The sequence below is a fragment of the Dicentrarchus labrax genome, unplaced genomic scaffold, assembly GCF_905237075.1.
Source record: "Dicentrarchus labrax unplaced genomic scaffold, dlabrax2021, whole genome shotgun sequence".
Classification (NCBI taxonomy): Eukaryota; Metazoa; Chordata; class Actinopteri; family Moronidae; genus Dicentrarchus; species Dicentrarchus labrax.
Genome location: NW_026136714.1, coordinates 20,328,052 through 20,351,739, shown reverse-complemented (window position 1 = coordinate 20,351,739; position 23,688 = coordinate 20,328,052). Strand labels below are relative to the sequence as shown.

Below are 23,688 nucleotides of genomic sequence, written 5' to 3'. Positions count from 1 at the left end.
TTACAGCACATCTGAATACACAACATTCACTGTGTGTAATTCCTCTCCAATGTTGCAGCAACACAGGCTCCAGTCTGCTCGATCACACTTATCATGTGATGTTTTGAGCCAAGTTATCGGCACGTAATGTTTTGTGCGCAGTGAGCAAACTCTGGTATGTTTTGTACAGTTGGCTGTGTGTGTGTGTGTGTGTGTGTGTGTGTGTGTGTGTGTGTGTGTGTGTGTGTGTGTGTGTGTGGGAGTGAGTGAGTGAGTGAGTGAGTGAGTGAGTGAGTGAGAGAGAGAGAGAGAGAGAGAGAGAGAGAGAGAGAGAGAGAGAGAGAGAACGTCCTGTTCCTTTAGCAATGAGGACAAGGAGACACACAACAGAAACAATAAGTCACTTCAGGTTTCAAGTGTTTACCTACCCGCTGTTTGGAGGAAGGCCTCAGTCCGAGATGGGATTGGCGACACTGCAGGGAAGAGGGGAGACAAAACCATTATGGAGAATATCAGTGTCATCAAAAATAATAATTATTTACTATTTAACTGTAAAACACAGTTCTGTCACCGTTAAACAAATATTAGGGAAGCAGTTCACCTGCTTGTAGAGTTTACACACCTTTTTTTTAAATAAAATTAAGCAATATGTTGAGAAGAAAATTGAGATTTCAATCTGTTTAGGTGCTTGTGAAGCCTTGAGGAAGACTTTTTAGAGGCAATGTATGTGAGTGTCATTCTTAAAAATATGTTTTTATGAATTAGTTGCTATGGTGTCTTTTTTTACACAACCAAATTTTATTTAACAATAATAATGGCATACTGCTTCATGTCGCATTTCCAAATGTTCCAACTGTTTTTAATAGTTTGTTTTGCGTAATGCAGCTCTGAACATATTTGATAGTGGATATTGATGACTTCACACTCAAACACTTTGACACAGGCTCCAGCTTTCATCCATGATGGTGGCACCCCGGAGGCTCCCAATAATTATGAGGCCAAATCCTCATTATCGTAACAAGAGATCTAACAAAGTGAAAGTTTCTGATTTTATAACATTATCAATAAAATGAAATAAAACAAAAATTGAGAGACTTCCCCCCCTTATAATAGACAATTGAGCTTGATTCCGCCCAGCTTGCCATCACTGTAAGTTGTCTTGGTGCATTAACTTCACCTAAATGCTGCAAATGCAAAATGTAAATGGCTGCATTTAAACTGCGAGCATTAAGACGACTGGAGCCATTAGTAGTATTTAAAGATGAATATGTTAGAGTTTTTCACAGAGGAGACAGAACAACGAATCCTAATGAGTCTTTAAAAGGCTCAACGTGAAACTCCCAAAGGAGTTATTTACAAAGAAAAAAACTCGGCAGAATGGTAATGAAGTCCCACATGGGAAGAAACACACACACACACACACACACACAAATACACAAAGACATGAACACACACAGTTTGAACACTGACAAAGACATTATTTGATCTACAGACTCTAAGATTTTAACACACAGTGCACACATACGCACACACACACGCACACATACACACACCACTGCCCACAGAACGTCTTCTAGTGCAGCAAAGATATTGTTTGATGTAGAGATTCACATTTTTTCTTAAACACACACGCGCACACACACACACACACACACACACACACACACACGCGCACACAGAGTTACACACAAAAACACACTGCTGCACTCAAACCTTAGATGATTTGATGTAAAGACTTTTTCTTACCCACAACACACATAACCACAAACACACACACGCACAAACACACCTTCTACCCCAACAAAGATATTATTTGATCCAGAAAGAAAGAAAGCAGGAAGCAGCAGTAAACCTTCAGGAGGAAGCAGGCTTTTATTTTACGAGCCGCACCATCTGGAGCTTTTTGGGGGTATGATGGAGAGTAGGTGTGAGATTGGGGTGAAGGAGGGTATAAGAGGAGGAGGGCAAAGGTGACAGTTGAGCAGGTGGTCATATGCTGCCCACATTTCTGCTGTACACTAATGCAGCAGCTTTAGCTGACGGGTCGATGGCGAGATGGAGGTGATTTATGTATCCCAGAGGTGATTGATGAAAACTTGGAAGAAAATCTATTTACCTTTGATACAAAAAGCCCTGCGTTTTTTCTACGGGCTTACTGTGACTAAGTGGGTTTTCTCAGTCTTTCATGAGAACATGTTCCTGGAGTTTTCAAGGATGAACTGGATCTTACAACTGTACTTGTCTTTTTTACAAAGATATTAAAATGATAATTTTATCACGATTAACTACAGCTCCCATGAGGCCTGAGAGAGCTGAAGTGTCATTTTATCCAGAGTGTCTGTTATCGTTAAAAAGTCTTAATCTACAAATAATGAATTTGAATTGAGTGTATAAAGACATTACTGTGCCATTATACACTATGATATGCTTAATTGCTTTTTCAATGAAGGATGACATATTTTAATGGAATTAATGAAAGGACACCCATGAGTAATTAATTACCTTAATTTCATTTGTTTGTTTGATGCATCTCTTTTTTGCATGTGAGCAAGTAAAACTAGCCTGTTTAAATAAGAGTTAAAACAAAAAGGTGAAATATGACACATTTAATACTGACTCGCCTAAAGGAGACTGCATTAATGTGGGCAGCAGAATATTTCTTATCACTGTTTTTTTTTTCTTTATGATGAATTAATACCTAGTGCGAAATAATGAAGAAATGTGCTGAGACAGAAAGTGTGTGTCAAGGCAAATAAGACTCATCAGCTTGATCAGCGTGTACAAATACACACACACACACACACACACACACACACACACACACACACACACACACACACACACACACCATGGATGTGCATTTAGCCACAACACACACAGTAGGAATGTAATGATACATCACCAGGCAGTTAAATTGAAATTCAAAACTCAATCGGTGAGATGAAAAATGAATCGTGATAATCTTTTTAAACAGCATCCTGTTAAACATGAAACATCGACTCCCTGATTCCTTCTAGCTCACTGTTTATATAGAGTACAAAAATGCACACAAAATAAATGAAGTTCAGTTTTTTAAAATCAATGAAAGATCTGAAACCAATCCTCCCACAGCCACATACACTTAGTGTGAAAACAAACAACAGTGAGCTTGGAGGAAATGATATGATTGGGGGTCACCACTTGGCACATGATGGAATATCAGCACTGAACAAACGGGACCTTTCTGCAAATATATGAAGATGAACAACTACATCTAAATTCTATGAAATTTAAAATAGCAAATACAGTATACAGCTATCAGCCATGACATTATGAGCACTGACAGGTGAAGTGAATAACACTAATCTCATTATCATGGCACCTGTCAGTGGGTGGGATATATTAAGCAGCAAGTGAACATTTTGTCCTCGAAGTTGATGTGTTAGAAGCAGGAAAAATGGGCAGTGTGAGGATTTAAGCGACTTTGACAAGGGCCAAATTGTGATGGTTGGACGACTGGGTCAGAGCATCTCTAAACATGCAGCTCCTGTGGGGTGTTCCCGGTCTGTAGCGGTCAAAAGTGCGCCAAGGAGGGAATATTATGACCACCAGGGTTCCCAGGTGGTCATACTGTTATGGCTGATCGGTGTATCATTCATAACTTATGACACTGCCTGAAGTTTAATCAAAGTGCAGGATTTCTATTTCCCCCAGACAGAAATATGTCTAGAGTCAGAAGCAACAGATCCAAAATAGATAGTTCATGTTTCCACGTCAGAAAGAGAAGATCAGATTTTCTGTGGTCAAAACAAAAGAAAAGTGTTTTATCCCTGGTTTTCACTGCGTGACACTTTTTTCTTTTTATTTTACTCCGGCAGACAATTGCTGTGACCTTTAGAGGAATATTACACTGCGGAGAGGAGAGAGTCACGGTGGCTATGACTGAATGTAGCTTTGATTGGAGGAGAGGGACCAGGTGAAGATACGGTAAGGCAAGGAAAATGAGAACTGGGGACTGAGACAGAGAGAGAATCACCTCGTGTCTTTCCTGTCTGATCACAAGCACAGTGGCATATTGTGGTTCTGACATTTTCTTTCAGACATCTCATCCATCTTTTGGGTTTTTGGCATCGGCAGCAATTGTTTTTGGAAGAATTGCGTCAAATAAGAAGGAAAATAGCTTGCAGAGTATTAAGACTAGTTGCATATAGAGGATATATATATATATATATATATATATATATATATATATATATAAAATAAGGAAAAAACAGAAGATGCAAGTTACTTAGAGATAAATAAATAAGCGTGGAACTGCTAATAATATTATAAAAGACACATTGTTGCTGGGTTTACTCATGAACAGTGAATGGCAGATAGTGTTCAAAACATCCTCTTTAAAGTTGAGTATTAGCTCAAGCAGCCACAACATATTAGGGATGTCACGATACTAGACATTTAGCGGTCAATACTAATACCAGTAAAATTCCATGATTCTCAATACTCAATTTGATACCACGGTAAAAAAAATAAAAAAATAAAAAAATAAATCCCATGTGCTTACAATTACACTACTTTATTTACTGGAATACTTGTAGGTGTATATTCTCCCCCTGTCAGTCCAGTTGCATCCCTGGTACAGTTACATTTTCAGAATCTTGGTACAGAAGAATCGGCTCTCGTGACACCCCTACAACAGATGGGGTAAATCAAGGCAATTTTTTGTGTATTTGCATCGTTGTTTGGTGTTCACATCAAATAGAAGGGGTTTCTCATGTACATTCAAATTAGGGAAATAAAACCCTTAAATCTCCCTGGGTCCTTTGTTCCCTATATGCCATGTAGAAAAATGAAAGGGAAATGTATTTGTGATAAGTAGGTAGGTATTGTTTCTGTAACACAGTGACTATTCAGTGTCAAAGCAAAGGAAACACTCAAAAGAGTGAAGATCATCAAGGTTTAATAATCTTCCCAGTTAGATGCAACAATCAACATCATCAGTGGATGCAAATACAATTTGGCCTGACTGTGGTCCTATATGAAAGGTCATATTCACCAAAAACCAATGCATTTCTTCTTGTAGGAGGTGTGAATGAATGAATTTTTTTTAGGGGTCTCAGTCAGGTCAGGAGAATTACAGAAGTGAAAAGTGGAGTGAAGGTCACACTATCAATGAAATCAATTGGTTTCTTTCTCTTGGGAGTGTGAATGTGTACTATATATTGGTCACAGACAAGTAAACAACCAATTGACAAAGGTGAAAACATGCTGTAACTTTCTTTTTCTTTTGTTTTCTCTCTTTGTTATCACTCAACACAATTAGAACAACAAAACATTTGTAAATAAATTAATTTTGGGGTATTTTTTATGTTATTTCTGGTTCCTTTTTCACCAGCTCCTTTAGCACTTTATGAAATATATTTTTATGACATTATATTATATTATTTTCTGGGTATTTATTGTCTTATGTTTGGTACTGAGCAGCAGTGGGTGTTGAATATCAAGTAATAGCTATGATTTTTTTAGATTAATGAATTTAACCTTGAAACTTGTTTGGCAGGTGTAATTTACACACATATATATATATATATATATATATATATATGTAAGACTACAAACAGATACACTTAGGACAATTATTATTATACATAAGACAAAACTGCGGAAATTGTCCTCTACTTAATGAAAAATATATGTTCAATTACACACATTTAACCCACTCCAGCAGTTTGTCTGGGAACCTGCAGCAGATAAGACTAAATTAATGTCTGTCATCTTGAATCAACCAATACAATCTGCTAAACTTGTCCCAATGGGCGGCGACCCCGGTGACCCCTCACTGCTGAACCCCTTCACCCTTGCAGGTGAGCAGGTCACACACTCAGCAGGAAATGTGCTCGCCCGCTGTGGAAGGTCAAATGCAGAAATATGTGTGTGAGAGAGAGAGAGAGAGTGAGAGTGTGTGTATGTGTGTATAATGGTCACATGGGACCTCAGTGCATCAGTTGTCCTGTAGTAATGAGGTATGAGGTGTCAGTGGGGTCACAGCGGTCCTGTGGGGGGAGGTCAAGGTTAACTCACTGACCTCTTTAACAGTGTTGACTAACAGCATTAACGTCAGGGCTTTTGCAGTTTGGTCACATGGGTTCACTGACATGATTAAACAAAGTGGATAAAAGTTAGTGTTGCTGTGTGTGTGCACAGATAGCCACTGTTAAGGTCATACTGTTTACTGGAAAAAGAGTTTGGAACAAGACTAATGGGTTTTCTTTATGCGCAATATATGGAAGAAATAGTTTTTTTTGCATTTAAAGACAATCTGGAGTCACAAAGAGATGTTCTTGACTTTTGTTTTTTGTTAATCTTGCATAATGTGCTTCTCTCTGTTCAAATCAGGTTGAATAGATACTAGTATACAGTATATGTAACCTGTATCCAGCACAAATGGAGAAACCTTGAGTGCATCTCTTCCTTGCAGAGGCATATTTGGCTATGGTTGTACTGTTTGGCCAATGCTTAAGGCAAATAAACATCAGAAAATCAACTGCAGCCTAACCTCCTCAATGTTTACAGGTGAGAGTGTCATCTTCTTGTGACCCGGCTCACAAGAAGATGTGAGTTTTTGTTGTTTTGCACAATACCATCAGCCTTGAATCTCACACTGCACAACATTCACTGTGTGCAAATATTCTGATGGTCCGCAACGAGACTTTAGCTGCTATTAACATGCACATATTGACAAGGTCCCCTGTTATTGTGTGCATGTATCTAGAAATGTATGTGTGCATATGAAGTTGTATCAGCAAATGGCTGTATGTATGTGTGTGTGACTGCCAACGAGCCTGTGCGTATGAGACACTGTTGTGTGCATATGAATAGCAGGGGGCATCCTCTTCCTGAATGTAGAGCACATCCAGAATATCTCATTGCTATTCATGTGAATGAGTCTCCTTGAATCAAACAGCAGCCAAAAGCATATTTGCACAGAGTTATAATGTATGTTGTACTGGAAGATAAATCTACCAGTTTCCTCCTGAATGGAATCAAGTTGCCTAATGTTTACAGTGTAACTATTGAACAATGGAGAGATGTTCCCACCATCTTTGCATAGTATTTTTAGCATATAGCACTTCATCTGTCTGGCTTTCTCAATCCACCAACTTTACTTTTCTGTTCTGAACTTCCTCTACAGAACTGTACAACTCTGAAGAAAATCCTCAAAGCCGCTGTCAAGTTGCTGTTACTGTAAGTTGATTTATCAACTCTGCAAACCTACACAAGCGAGTTGGAGTCATGTCCTATCCAATATTTTTAAGAAAAGGAACTGACAATATTTCGTTCCTTCTGACAGATTTTTTAACGAATGCCTCAGGGGGTGGATATAATCAGAAATTTATATTCATTTTCTTCTTTGATTTTGGTGGAATTTGTAGTGTGAATTGCTCTATGCAGATTTTATACTGCATTTTGTACAGATTACATGATGATACTTCACTTGACCCTGGAGGAGATAAAAAAAATTCACTGTGGTAAGAGAAATAGCGAAAGTGGGAGGTTTGTGACTGTCACAAGTTAGTTGTGTCTTCATAAGACAACTGAGTCACACAGTCAGTCACAGTCTACGATAGGCTAATGCTAACTTTCACCCAACTACATGCCAGACCACAAGTCTCACACAAACCATAACCTAAGTAACTCCTTTTTGGGTATATTTCCATTATGAGATAGATCACAGATCACTGACACAAACAGGAAACATGGGAGACTGGGGTATGACATGTAACAAAAGGTCCCTGGCCAGAATCAAATTCGGGGCATTGTGATCATATGGTACGTGTCATAACCACTAGGCCACCAAGAAGCACCACCTAAACCCTTAAACCAAGTCTCAAACCTTTGAAGAAGAGAGGACAACACAAATGTCCTCCCTTTGCAAAGATGTCCTGACACTCAACGTCTAAATCTTAAAGTCCTCACAAAGATAGAATAACAATATCACATACAGAGAGTGGAGAGTCTCTGATCGATTACACGATGAAGGTGAAATGAAACATACAGGCTGTTGAGCAAGACGCTCAACCCTCAGCAGCCCAGTGACCAGACTTCTTATACAATAACTGACAGCTGTTGACGCCCCAAACTGCCGTGTGAAACTCCTCATCACTCCTTTCCCTGCAGAGCCCTGCAATGACTGACTCCCAGTGTTTGTTTCCTCACTCTGCCCTTCCCTTCCTTTCCTTGTCTCCTTATCCACTCCCCTGTCATGTTCACATGGATATGATAGGGCAGCTGTTTTTCTACATGTTCTACCAGGCATCACATACTCTCTTATTCTTTACAGAGTGTGTCTTGAGCCAGTAATGTATTAGGGGAGTTTTTGTACACATCTTAAGAAAATTTGGTCAAAAATAATAAGAAAAATAACTAAAATATCTTGCAAGATGTTATTGTCGCAACACAGCTAAGGATGATTCTCATACAGCTTTAGGCTGGGGTGATTTTCTTAATTCATCCTAAATTATCATATTGTCTATACTTGGAAATGATAAAGTAAAGTAAAACATGCAATCCTCAGTGGAAGCCTGTAAGATTGTTTGTGTACATATGAATCTATTTAAACATTTTAACCTCACTCTAGAAGTTGCATGGCATTGTCTTTTTATCAATACACAGTATAATACTACCAGTACATATACGTTAAATAACTAGCATCACATACAGTATGTCATGTACATATAAGAAGAAAGAAAAAGAAAGAGGGGGTTGTAAGTTGTCTCATCTCAGAACCTTATATGCGGCCATCCAATCTAAATATATGTGTCACATGTATGTAACCAGTTGCCATAATATAAATTGTCAAACATAATTCATTAATCCCGATTCCATAGGACAAATCAAAATAATATGGAGGCCAAATATATTGTACTATAAGTATACAGTGAAGGATATTCAGGATGTGCAGTAATCACCCTGTTGTGCCTGCTGCCGATCAATATTAAGGTCATGCAATAGTAGTTTTAATGAGTCAGTGGAGAAATCACAGTCCATCACCTCCTCACTCTCTGGACCATATGCTGACATCAGTTAACTGCACTCTGTTATATGATGCACACCGCCCCCTTGTGGTTAAACTATCAGAGGGTAAACACATGAACGAAGCCAAGTTATTACATATTGACAGAATCATGGACAGGAGTGCATGCAGTGAAAGCTCTTTCTTTGTATAAGAGCATTCCTTCTAACATCAAGCACAAGCAACGTCTTAGTCACCACCACAAGTGTTTAGAATGAAGAGCACATTCATCATCACATATACGAATAAACAAAATGAATGGGACTAGTGTGGAAGTCTATTCAATTGTTTTTCTCACAATTCTAACATTTCATCAAGGTTATTGAAAGTTTTGTATAAATGAGTATCTTGTTTCTCACAGTGAGATATGTTACATCTGAGACAAATGTTTTTAGACAGTATTATTGACTGGTTAGGTGCTACCATAAGGTGTCCTTACACTTGTATTTGTTAGGAAGGATTTGTTTTCCGTGGTATAGGTGTAATAAAACACTCCAAGACGTTCTGATATAGAAAATGACAGACTCTGTGGAAGAAATGTCATAACTCTTTCCTTGTTGTGTATTATAATTCACATAATAATAAAAAACAATAATGTTTTTGACAATGAAAAAAAACTTTCATGTGTTTAGTTCACTTTCTTTAGCCAGAAAATCAAAATCTGGGTAAGATGATTAATCCTGTCTGAAGCTGAGCTTGGCCAGTTGGAGAGCCAGTGCCTGAAATGGGCTGGTACTTTGTCCACATGTTTACCCTTACTTCTTATTGGGTACAGCCACCTCTGGTGAGCATGGCCATACCCACTACTGATGTCCCACAGGTCCAGACCTCTGTATTTTTTGGAGGGGTATACAATAAAAGTTGTGAAATAACTGCCTAAAAACAACTTCATTTTGATGCTTTGCATCCCCCCAACCCCACCTAGCAAAAAACAGTTTTTGGACCTTTGTATTTCTAAATCCTGGTGTACGGTAGTGATACATCATGTTAAGCTGTGGTTAGGGCACTGGCACCTTTTTTGGTCCAATTACGGTGACAGCCTGAGAGACCTGCCAATCAAGGCAGTCATATCCAGAATAAACCTCTCTTTTAATATCCCCTCAATGAAACAATCAATTTCAAAATTGCTTCCAAGAAAACAGTATAAAAGAAGTCAAATTAGCATTTGAAATTTTTTCCAGAGCTGGAATCTAGCAGCTATTAGTGAAACTGTATCTTCACAGACTTCCGGATGGGCTTCACCATTCAGTCATGGTGGTTGATAATTGATCACAAATAGCTGTGGAGAGAATCGGAAAGCTGGTCGCTCTCATGTTTGGCACATTTCGTGGAAGCACAGCTGTTTGTCATGAAGGGAAAGGAGGCTCTGATAACAGACTTCATCAACACAGTCATTCCTCTGCCAGGAAGGAAAAAAACCTCCCTGATTAGCAGTTCGGTTTGACTGACACCGCGCTCTAAAGGGACCTTCCGCTCAATAACTCTCCTCTGCGAATGGCTCAGATTGGATGTTATGGTCCAGATTAACCAGACTCACATGCAGGGGAACCACAAGTACACCAACACACACAACTGCAGAGAAACTCTCACATCTAGGTTCTGCTGTTTTGGCCCTATGTAGTCTAACTGCATTGCTCGTGGACACATCAGCATGCACACACACACACACACACACACACACACACACACACACACACACACACACACACTTAACGACACAAACCAGCCAGTTAGAGCAGTGCATTGCAGATAGCAATGGCTAATGAAAGTTGACCAAACATTGTGTGCATCAGCTTTAAATGAACAGTTTGACAATTTGGATAATGAATTTTTTGGCAGAAATGACAAGATTGTTTCCACTCACAAATCTGTGGATTAGCCGTTTAGCTTAGCACAAAGGCCGGAAATGGTGCAGCTCCTCTTCTTCCCTATATGCTCTTTACATAAAGCATCAACTTAATACAGATGGGGCTGTCAGTGTGATGGATCGACCTTCTGGGATGATGTCCCTCTCAGTAACACAGAAGAACTGCAGTAAAACATGATCTGTGCCTCACTTCATACTGGAGCTTCTATGTTGGTGATTTATAGCCTAGTAAGTAATGAATGCATGTGCTGAATGAAAGAAAAGGGTTCTTTAAAGAATGTCTTGATCATTTTTTCTGCTTTTGTTAGTACTTGTAGCCATTGAAGCATTTTAATTTCTTAACATTGTAACATCTTGCACATCTTAAAGCCCTGTAAGACAAACTTTAAAGCCCCAAACACCAACACTGTCTTTATTAAACATTTTAATAATAGAATAACAATTTTATTCTTACATCCTATGTCAGGGTGACTTTCTGCCATTAAGATCTTTTGAGGGACTACACAAAAATAGCCTTCTCTGCTACATTTACAGTAATGATCATTAATGTATGCTGTCAACAAGTATGACAATCATTAGTGTGTCAGTCCAAAGCTGAACATGCATTGATGTAAAATCTATCCATGCCGTTGAGAAGACATTTACAGGGGGAATATATTGAGGATTTTTATTGCACCAAAAACGCAAACTGATCTGATCCAAACTATAAAAGCTGACAGGTATTCACAGCTTTAGTTTCCTCTGTCTTTCTTTTGAAAACGCAGACACTCTTACTTTCCCAGCGACATTCAGGAGGAGGCAAAGTTCAAACTGAACCCAAATGAGTGTGACATTTCCACAAATGTGATATTATGACACAGTAAAAGGTTCCAATAAAACACAACTGGAATATGTTCTGAACTGACGTCAAAGAGACATTCAGTTTCTGCTTCTTTTGGTCAACTTAATTCAAATTCGCTTTCCGAAACCACTTGGTATTTCCTGTAAGGAGAAAGAAAAGTATTGGCAGAGTCATCTGGTAGAGTGTTAGGATCTGTAGGGAGTAAGTTGAAATTGTGTCCTGACCATGGTTTTTTAACTCCATGATTCTCCGTGGGTTTTATTTTATGCTGCTGGAGTATGCGGTTTTAAGAATAGCCCTGACAGTAATGCCATGAGATGCTTTCTATGAGTACACTGCTAAGTGGGCTATTGAGGGTGACATGTTACGGGAGTCTTCTCTTGTAAAGCAGAGTTGTTGAAATAGTGTGGAACCGGCTTTGCTCAGTTGCCAAAGGACAGGTTGACCAAAAAGATCTTTAACTGGGATGGACAAGAGATGATTCTACAGTATTTTCTCTCTCAATTTACACTTTATATTCAGGAACAATTTGCTGTGTTATATAAATCTAATTAAACAGAAGCTGCAACAGATCCATAAGGAACAATGGAAAGATGAGATTTAGTATAAACCAAAGCTCAGAAACTATGTTCAAATCAAGGAAGATTACTACACAGAACTGTATATAATATCTAATTTAAGGAGAGGGCAGAGGCCATGTGCTCAGTTAAGAACAGGTACCTTCACACTGGAAATTGAGGTAGGTAGATATAAAGGTATCGCTGAAGAGCAGTGTTTGTGTGATACGTGATCTTGGTGTTATTGCGGGTGGTTTTCTTTTTCACTGCCTCGTGAAACATGACTTGAGGAACCATCTGTTAGAAAAAATCCAAATGAAGAACCCTGATTTGTTTTGGTTGTCTGTCTGAAGGTGAAATATTGAGTTGACTCTTTATGGAGATTTATAGAAAATACATGGCAATTAAAACAGAGAGCACTGTATCCAACCCAATAACACATTTGGGTCATGAAAATTGAATCTTATGAAATGTTCAGTTTTTTAAATTTGTGGAACTGTATATTATGATTTGTCGTGCGATCATTTTGGCTGATAGCTGACAGCTTTAGTGTCTTGTAACTAGGCACCATAGAACGGTGAAAACAAAAGCAGAATAACATTTCTGCACCAAGAAATGATTGCCAATTTAACAATTTTGTCACGTTAAGAGGTTACTGCAGCTAACATCGGCACTTACTTAACTAAGTTAGGGTCAAGTTAAAGTTTTGGTCCAAGAATTTCTCTCTTGAACTTGTCATAATCAGCTGGGAGTTTGTTGGAGTGAAAAGGTAAAGACAAGTATTCTAGCTGAATGGTTAAAATGTGAAATATTTTAATTCAAAACCACTCAACTGATGAGGAAACATCAACTCAAAGTCATCTACTGTTATCTGAGTGGAAGCTGTGCCGCGTATCTGCTCCATTCAGTGATTTCAATGGTTGTCATAGCAATGGAAGCTTTTAAAAGTTGTATTTTTAAGATTACCTTGGCTCTCTTTATTCTAAGGCTCTCTTTTCTGCTTGCCAAATACTTTCATTGTCTCTCTCTTTCTTCCTCCTCTCTCCCAAAAAATGACTTCCAATGACACAAACAAATACTTGAATGCCTACAGACATCTGCACATAACAGAGTGTTTGGGCCTTTTGAATTCTCAAATGCACTTTACATACAAGGGCTGATGGCTGACACACACACACACACACACACACACACACACACACACACACACACACACACACACACACACACACAGTCACTGTATGAACAACAGATTTATGCTCACATATCACCATAAAAATACACACTGTGCACACACTTTTTTTCATGATCAGTAGTAACTGGGTTGGGAACAAAAAAGAACACATGAAATCACAAGCATTCTGACCATTGTGCAGACATGAAGTACAAAAGCAGAACGGAAAAAACACTGCAGACATGCAGCTGCAAAAAGAATTGAAATCTACAGAATATACAACATATTAACAGCTATTCTACAAGCTGCATAACTCCTATATTACAATTTCAGTTGCTCAGGGCAAGAAGCTGAGTGACAAAAAGATCAATACAGTATAGTTTTGCTTCACATAGAAGATGGAACTTATTATGTACTGCACCACATCACAAACACAATCTACTTACCACAATACTACTACTGTCACTAATGTGTTCCTACATCAAATGAAAGATTTACTGTACAGTGCTGCATCCCACTCAGTGCAGAATGTAAAGACCTTCTCTACCATCAAACTCCTGTAACACTGTTGGACTAACAATGGACAGTATTTTTTTCCTTTAGGAAAGGATCAAAATCAATATGGCAGAACCAAAGATATTGTCTTTTTTATTCCACACATTCTTCTTCTTTGTCAAAACCTGGCTCCTAAATCATCCACAATGCAACACACCAACCAACAGTTCAGTCAGAGATTCACGTGTGTTATGTTGGTAGCTGCTAATGTAGCCACCCAGTAGCCTGCAACACACATGAGGAGCAGGCTACAGAGTTCTGGTAAGCTCACTACTCCACACCATCAGATTGTTTTCAATTCTAAACGCTTCAGCCCCAACAAACACTGACTCAACAAAGATCACTCAAAACCATTTATCAGCCCTCACAAAGCTCACTCAGGAGACACTAAATACTTTTTTACTTGCACAGTGGTACCACCTGTAAACAGACTCTGATGTGGAAAATAAGTGGATTCCCCTTTAATAAATTTCACTGGGTGACCAGAACATCAGAAATCAATCAAATGCAATTGTCCTTAAAGAAAAACGTATACATTTCCATTGCTTTCCTTGTCAGGGAGTTGTTGACTCAACTTGAGCATGCAGTTTGTGGTGTTGCTGTATTGAATCATATTTTGCTTCTCCATACACTGTGTGCAAGTACTTTTTAATATAATGTAATCCAATACAACAACACTACAACCATTTTTATACAGCTATTTCTCACTGCCCAAAAGCAGGTTTAAAATAACAGATCAACATTACAAGCAACCAGAGAAATGGGAGGCATGAAACAAGCTGCAGTAGCATGGTAACTAACACACCAAAAGACTATTTTTACTCTAACATGTGTGACAGAGAGATATTTCTGGCTTCACACACAACAACACACACTTTTATTGTCTAGTAAAGCTGCATCATTTTCTAAGAGATGTATTTTGTGTCAGTGTGTATCTCTATATAGCTGTATCTGTATCAATGGGACAGATCATGTGTCATAGAATACGAGGAACAGAAAATAACTAACAAGACTTACAATGGTGGGTTTTTTGTCTTTTCTGTCCAATTGACATTCTACAACGGTCCCGTATTTTCTACCCATAACCACTTGATTCATATTCAGCAACATGCATTGTAGCCTTGATTTGTCACAAATAATTACAACAACATATTTATTGGCATAAACATCATAAACAAATTAATCTCAACAGATGAAGCATTAGAATTTAATTACAGGGAACATGATGCCCTGTTTCACTGAACGTCCTTGTCTTTTGAATATGTTAAAACATACACACACACACACACATACACACACACACACACACACACACACACACACACACACACACACACACACACACACACACACACACACACAGACAAAGTATCCTCTCTGAATCCAGACACACAGTTATGCAACACATCATCCCCCATATGATTATATTTGAAGGTTTAGTGATGTCGGATGTGTTGGAGAACTGTTTAAATTGTGTGTGTGTGTGTGTGTGTGTGTGTGTGTGTGTGTGTGTGTGTGTGTGTGTTTACAAAAATAGGTATTTGCGCAAGTAACTTTTTGTGGTTTCTATTGAATGAATGAACACAAGGAACTAAAGAACTGTATATGTTTGAAATGTTGTACTCAACAGCTTACCATGGCAACCCACAGTGCATACAATACAATTTTCTAAAACTTTCCTCCCCTGAAAACCACTTCTTTGGATTTTTGTAAAATTTGCGTAGGAATCTTTTCAAACAAACAGACCGGCCTTGAGAGTACAGTAATGTTAATCTTTTTCTTTGCCTTTTGCAAACCGCATATCGCTTGAAAAAGAAGCTCCCTGCCATGAATAAAGCTTTGCTTTAAAGGCTACGGGGAATAAAGAGAGAGAGAAGGCCTGCCAGCAATGACAGACGTAGGTATGTGAGTGAATGACGAGTTTGCAGCAGAGAGAGAAGGAACCTGAAAGGAGAGATGTGGCAAAGTGCAAAGAAGAAAGTTGGAGCAAGACAAAGACATGCAGAGGAGGAGAGATGGAGGGCAAAGTTGGTAATAACGAATTAAAGACTGAGTTTGGTGAAACAAAAGCTTCCATTTTAGACTACAGGATGCTACGTGCATTTAAAGGCATGACAGTTTTGATTTAGAAATGATAATGTGAAAAGTAAATTGTAAATAAACTTTGTTACTGATTTTTTCCCTTCAAAAAGCCTCAGATTTCTCTTTTGGGGACTTAAAGTGCCTGCAGATGCCTCACACATTTACCACAATTTAACTGCATTCTAACAGCAAAACAGCACGGCCAACTACATTAAACACCATGTTCATCCTGCAACAGCTGTAATCTGAGTCTCTAGTTGATAAAAAAGAAGTCAACTCTAATTTGTGAATAAAGAACCATCATTTCACAAGGATTGACTATCATAAATGCCTATGAAAGGTAAGGATTTAGCATTTCCCTTAGGCTAAGGAGAGGAATTAGCAACCATCACGATCATCAACATCACATACTCACTAACTGCCCTCTGTCTTGTCTGATGATGGCATTAAAAACCTTATTTTGAAAATATCTTAATAAACTATTATTTGTAACATCTCTTTTATGCATCCCCCCCCCAAGAAACTCAGTTAGCACTAAAACTGTGCTGCCTTCAGTGTTCGGTGTGCATTCAGCAGTGCACCTATTCAATATATTCATGTTTAAAGGTGGAATTGGAAGAAAGGCTTTATATAACGGTCTGCGAATCTAATCTTTGTCCCCTGTAAAGCCGAACAGAGCAGGTCATCATTTCATTTTCCCAGAAGTTACTATGATGATCCTCTCTGACACATTTCTGAGGTGATTTTAATACGTGACTCACACACAGTGTGTGTTAGGCAGATTGAGATGATGCGTGATAGATTAACAATCCTGCGGTGGTGGTGGTGGTGGATTACGGCCGTTGTGATGAGAATAAATCCAAAACAGTTTTTCATTTAGAGCTAGTGTTATGCAATGGCTGTCAAGTCCCGTTTTAAACATAGACAATATCAGACACAAAGATGAACTGTAGTTCCTTTTGGTAATATTTTCATCAAAAGAGTCGGACATCTGTTTATTTCCGGTGTCCCATCATCCCCATTTATCCATGTTACTTCTTTTTGGGCAACAATAATCTTTGATTTTGACCTGTATATGCATGAATTGATTAAATATCTAAATTAATATATTTCTTAGCTTGACAGAGAGTTGTTAACCAAGAAATAAATAAAAATGCAATTTTAGTGACCCAAAACATCTTCTTCATCATCATCTATACTATGATTCGAATATCTTTGTTCAGTTCAGTTCAGTTCAAAGATTTGTAGTCACTGACTATGTAGCTTGTTTACTTGTTTTTCACGAAACTAAGTGTTCTCATACCAGAATCGTAAATTCCTCAGATACTGCCTAAATACTGCAGAAATGGGAATCTGTGAGTCTGTGATCCGATACCACTTCATTTATTAGTGCCGAAAAACTGGACACTGGCTACTTCCCAGCAGTGTTCCATTCATCGTATTCTTTCCCAGGATGGCGAAGTTATGACCCAACCTACTCTCAGCTGATGGCCAATGCATAATCCCGATATCAAAACAAAGAAAAGTCATGTATAATTCTATTCTCTTCTAGAGGAAATTCGATGTTTAAGGTAGGATGCATGAGAGTTATAGTACAGGGCTTGAAACCAACTTTTTCACCACCTTCCCAAAACTCTCAAGAGGAGCGCTAACATTGTTCTACAGCAGCCACACTGACAAGGCTGCAGACATTTCTGTTTATCGGCCTGGTGAGCATAGGCATTATCTTAAAATGGCAGATTATCGGCTGAGCGATTAATCGGTCAATCACTAATTGGAACATCTGTAAAGCTAAGTGGTCGCATCATGGTTCAAAGGCACTTCAGCAGTTCGAACATTAGATGATTGCATTTGTTGATAAAGATTTATTCGCACCTGTACTGAACACCTCTAGTCAGGAAATCTAATTTAAGATGTGACCAGCAAATTATTGGTATGTTTACTTGGTGAATAATTCACAATTCAATCCATTATCTAACTACTCATTACACTGGTTCAGTCCTTTCACTCCAATTAGATGGCACAGAGAAGCATTTGAAAGAAGACAAAAAAAACTCCCCCAGTTTTTTCACAACAGATTTATCTATCAATCCATGTAGAGCTGAAAATATGTGAACGGTCCTCAGGCACAGACACGGCAGTACAGGTGCTGTGTGTGGGGGGGGGGCGTGCGTGCGTGTGTGTGGCACACTGACCCAAATAGGAGCAGCATTTGAGTCTCAGCCACTTCTTACTAAACACCGCTTGCTGGCACCACATGCAGCTCGACTTACAGCTGAAAATCACCACGGTGTCTATAATCATCCTAAAATATGTTTTGGCAGGATACTCTGCAAATATCACGGGAAAAAAGATCCCACTACAACTGCAGCAAAGCGACAGGGTAGGAGATTAAAAAACAACACCACACAAAGTAAGACAAGGTCATTACAAACTCATTATGAGCAGCAGAGATAAACCATAAGCTGATATTTTAGGAATATTACAGTGATTTTCGGTGAGCGTAAAGACGCAAATAATGCGCGTTAATCTGCAGCCTGCAGCTCGCAGGATAAATATCTTGTCACCGTATGAAACGGTGAGCGTGCACAGAGCACTGCAGCAGAGGCAGTTTAAAACCTGAACCCGCAGGGATCACTGTTAATGAAGTGCTTTACAGCATAGCAACTGTCAATCATATTGATGAACAAAGCCTCAGCCTCCTGTTGCCATAGAGAACTCACGGGGTGAACAGACAGCCTGTACCTTTTTATGCATGGATACAAACTCAGTATTGGTATTAGATTTGAGTGTCAGACCATACATTCACGCACTATAACGTTGCATGGTTTGTTAAGTGCATTTATAGGCATCCTTACCTCGAACAAAGGTGGAGTGCCCTTGTCTGGAAGTGTGCATCCCAGTAATTCAGCCAGGAACTTTGCCATATAGAGGTGAGAAGTGTTCTCCTGGAATATTCCTGAAATGTGCGGGGTGGAAAGAAGAGCTGAATCAACAGGAGAGTCCTCTTTCTGTCAGCCTCGGGAACTTCTTTGTGGCGTTCAAGGACCCTGCGCGCATCTCTCCGTTTTTCTCGCCCGGCTACCCGAACAAGCCCCAGAGAGGAGGCGGAGATGTGCCGCTGGACGAGAGGTGCAGAATACCGGCCGAATCAGCGCGGGGCAGCCGCTGGATGAGGAGCTTCTAGTCTTTAGCTCTCGCCTCCAAAAAAGAAAAACCTCTGTCGGTGAATCACCATCAGCAAGCGGTGTGGACACATGCAGGTGGGGCCGGGCAGAGGGGGAGTGGGCGGTCCAACGAGCTGTCAGGTGGTTTTCATCGACGGGTTTCCCCCGATTCAGAGATGAAATGGGAGGTAAACTTGCACCTAGAGTCACTTCAGCCGAATTAAACCTCATGTTCATTATGTGTTCTACTTTTTGAGAGACTAGAAACAGAATTTCTAGACTCAATATCGCAAAGTTTGACCACAATATGTGTCAGTATAAAGATATCTAAATATTTTTCTATCTGAATTGTAACCTTTATTAGAATTAGAAAGTGGGAGTAAAACTGCTGCCTTCAGAGAAATAATACATTTTAATAGAGGGTGCTTGGTCATCTGTTTTGTTCACAGGATTAATCTTAATTTCACTGTGCAATGTGACAGTAGGTTCACACAGTTTATTCAAAAGATATGCTTGTACTGTCAAATCATGTTTCAGAAATGTATCTTGACTTACTTTCCCAAATGTTTCTATAGCAGGGTATTAATGCCCAGGCAGGAAAAGTTCATGAGCTGAAGTGCAAGCAAGCAGTTCAGTTATCCTGGAAACAGGTGGCACTGGCCAATCTATGCTAATCCCATGCAGTTTGAAGAAGAAACATGCAGTTTGGGGCATGTGGTAAAAATTTGTTATTTTCAGCTAGTGTCCCTCTCTCCATACCGAGGGTCCATAAACAGTGAAATTACATACTTTGGGAATGAAAACAGAGACACATACTTCATGCCACCCTTGCCTAAGTCATTGCCCCCCTTGTGTCACCCTAATCAAAAAAGTCTGGAAACGCCCCTTTCAAATCTAATATTTTCATTTTATGTCTGTCAATTATTAACTTTTTTAAACATCATTATAGCCGTACTTTGCTGCAATTTCCCACTGAGACTAATAAAGTACTCACTTATAATGCTAAAATCAGTCTATCCAGCATTCACAGTGACCAAAATTAAACCGTCACCAGAGGTTTGGGGGTTGTGTTGTATTTATTGAATATTCATGTACTGACAGGACACCTGGCTGGATTATGAATCAAGATCAGGAGGTATTGCTGTGAGCACTAGTGGGTTGTTAATATTCTCTTTCCATGTTTGCATCTTATTAGATTGTTATTTTTCATAAGAGGACTATTATCATGTGAGACAGCAATGCAAATGTTTGTCTCCTGTTGTTAAATTATAGTCATTTTTGTAATATTCATCAAAAACTCATGATTCATTCACTGCTTTTGTTCTTGTCCCAGGGTCAGGACACCTCGGGAGATGAGAGATGATTTTGGTTGGGGTTCATGAAATGCAAAAACATCCTTTTTTGAATTAATATTTACAGCCTCTGTTGTTCTTTCGAGAACTAAACGAAAAGCCTGTAAATCATCTGGTTCAAATTAGCTAAACGGTCACATTTAGGCATCCAGGTTGAGATCACAGCAGTAAGTTGGGAGGTTAAAAACTCAAATAATAATAATAATAATAATAATAATAATAATAATAATAATAATAATTAATTGACCTAATGTGATTTAATTTTATTAGTCAGAGGATTAATGCCAGAACCACTCAGACAATGTTTGGGAAGACAAGACAACAGCACATCTTTCTCACCGTTTTATTTATTCGATCCATCTTATTCAGCTGCAAGCAAATGCATTAGTCAAGTTTAAATTGTGGTCGCATTGATAAGGTCAAAGCAAAGGTCACCTATACTCTAGCAACTCAGGATGGAGCTCTACAGTTTCAGTTCATTTCAACTCAACCTTTTTTTTTTTTTTTAGAATGAATATATATTTGACCTCCTCTAACCTCCTTTTGAAATTTACTCCTGATCTTTCAGCAAGCAGCACTATTCTGAAATGCAGCAGGCATCTGTTCATAAGCTGCACACACTCCCCAGGTATGCTCTTATTCTGTCAAACATCTTTCCTTTACTCCCTCAACCCCCGCCCACCACCCCTCTTCCCACTTCTATTCTATCATATCTGTCAAGGACTTGAAGTTTTTCTCCTCTATAACGTGGGATTCATACACGTTTCTTGTCAGAGTGAGAGAGGTCAAAGTTCAGGCTGTCTGATGTTGTCAAACTCAATAGATCTAAGTGAATAAAATGCTGGCACCTCTCTTCTCTTCTTGCGCCACAAAGGACAGTGAATGTAACTGTTGTGACAGGGATAGAGGGGGTAGAGGAGGGATCCTGAAGTCTGAAGAGGGAATGAGAGGGAGAGAAAGAAAGGCAGAAAGGTGTTCAGAGTGCAGGAAGGATCACCATAGATTCTGTTATCAACATATTATGTTAACATTAAATGAACATGAACAGCAGCTGGATTATGTAACAATATCAAAAATTGAATGAGATAATAATAAATTCACAATTTGGATTGGTTTACTCTGGGGGGGTGCTGACATTTCTGGAGGATAGCGTGCTGTCATTATCTGTCACTGTAAATGGTTCATCATCAGAAATGTATAAAGTAGGGTAAAAGGCATCTTATAGCAGCATTTGGCTGGTGGCTGATTCGAATTTTGTTCCCTGACTGTCGGTATGGAGGTTCATTATCTGACAGTAATGTATATTCACAGTGAGAGAGAAGCTAACGCTGAAAACTGGCTTGCTGGTGATATCGACTCAGTACTACACAGTGCAGAACTGGCCTTGCTGTTTAGCAAAATGTGACAGAAACAGACACAATACAGTCTTAAACCACACTTTCTGTATTCTAAAGTATTTCTTCAGTGCACACAGCTGTAGAGTACTTGATGTAATCTAGAGTTGCGCACAATGCTTGTTGTCTACTATCCATTTGTGGACCTGTTCTCCTTGTACCAGGGTGTCAGGGTGAAAGTGTCCCTGCACCAGTGTCACAGAGACAAATTGCTGTACAATTAGTGCAACCGTTGTTTCCAATTAAACTGACTGTGATTAAGATTTTTGTCTCACTTCATGCACGCTGTCTTTACACTCTCTGCATTGTGTTGCTGTCTCCGTCTCCATAACCCAGCAGTAATTGGTGGACCTGTAATGGCTTCCATCTATCACATCAATCTAGAGGGAATCTCTTCCACCCATTAAAGGACTATGGACACTGAGCCAAATGACTCCAACAGACATTTCAACATAGATTACTACCCACTCAACACATGCAGGGAGGCAGGTTCACTCTATCCTAATTTAATTCGAGTAACATATAAATCTTTTGAGTGCTGGAGAGGGAACAGAGGACAATTTTACTGCGAGACTGAGTGCAGGATCTTTCTACAAAGAGAGTTGACAACCTGAAGTGCTCAGGTCATTGCAGTTCATCCACTGAGGAAAATCAAGAGATGAATCCAAAAAGAATGTTGTTTTTTTTAAAACCTCGAAATCAAGGGAAGATCACAAATTAATCATATGGTAAAATAATACAATTACTACTGGAGCACAGCAATATTTAATCGTAATCCAGTGTTTGAAAAGAGTCACTTTGGATATACAGTATTTTTCTTGGATCTGTAGTTCCTTATTAATTTTACCTTCTTTTTTTAATTCCTAAGCGTGTTATGGTAAGAATCTGTTCAACACCCAGTTGTGGAAAAATAACCTATGTAAACCTATGTCTAAAAAATGCTGTCAAAAGCAGTCCCTTTCAAAGTATTAACCTCCTTTTTTACATTGATTTGGAATATGCTTTTGTCATGAGGAATATTCTGGGGGACTGACTCTATGTCAGAGATAGACAGGAGCTGGGGATCGAACTAACAACCTTACTATATGGCCGAACCACCCTGCAATCTGTGCTACAGCCACCTCTTCTTCCCCGTCACCAGCCTTTACCCCATCTTCCACCCTCTTCCCTGGTTTTTCTGACTGTAACCATTTTCCTATCTCTGTCACCCTTAATGTTGTTGTGTGAGGTACTATGGGTAAATTATCTTCTCAGCTTTATTTCTTGGAACTAGATTGACATTATCCCTTCATATTATACTTCAATTTGATGAACAATTATTAAGTGGCACATGCTTTCATCCTCTTTCCTTGGATTTTATCCTTGTAACAAATGTACAGCTACAAGCTCTCTTGCTCAAGGGCACATCTGCACAAATGGGTAATGTAGCTGGTTTGGATTAAACCTGCAACTTTTCAGTTCAGCATTACTCTCTCGAACCATTAGAGCGCCATGTAGGTTTGGCATGTTTGCATTAGTGTGACACAAACGACTTTGATGCGACTACCTGCTGTTCCACCTGCTGCCCCGATTGTACCACATTACAATACACAAACACATACAAACCTCCCACACCCCTAAACCTAATTAGTCAATTTTGAGATGAAAAAAAACATATTCATCATCTAA

At 39.0% G+C, this 23,688-nt stretch overlaps 1 protein-coding gene across 1 annotated transcript in view; it reads right to left on the bottom strand.

The window, feature by feature from the left end:
- Window positions 1-19,316, bottom strand: part of rasgef1ba (RasGEF domain family, member 1Ba) — a 120,364-nt gene extending 101,048 nt beyond the window's left edge. The window contains exons 1-2 of the mRNA XM_051422886.1: window positions 18,966-19,316; window positions 408-452 (exon numbers count right to left, since the gene is read on the bottom strand). Coding sequence (XP_051278846.1) covers window positions 408-452; window positions 18,966-19,034 — 114 coding nt within the window. The 5' untranslated portion in view covers window positions 19,035-19,316. The remainder of the gene's footprint in view (window positions 1-407; window positions 453-18,965) is intronic.
- Between the last annotated feature and the right edge of the window lie 4,372 nt (window positions 19,317-23,688).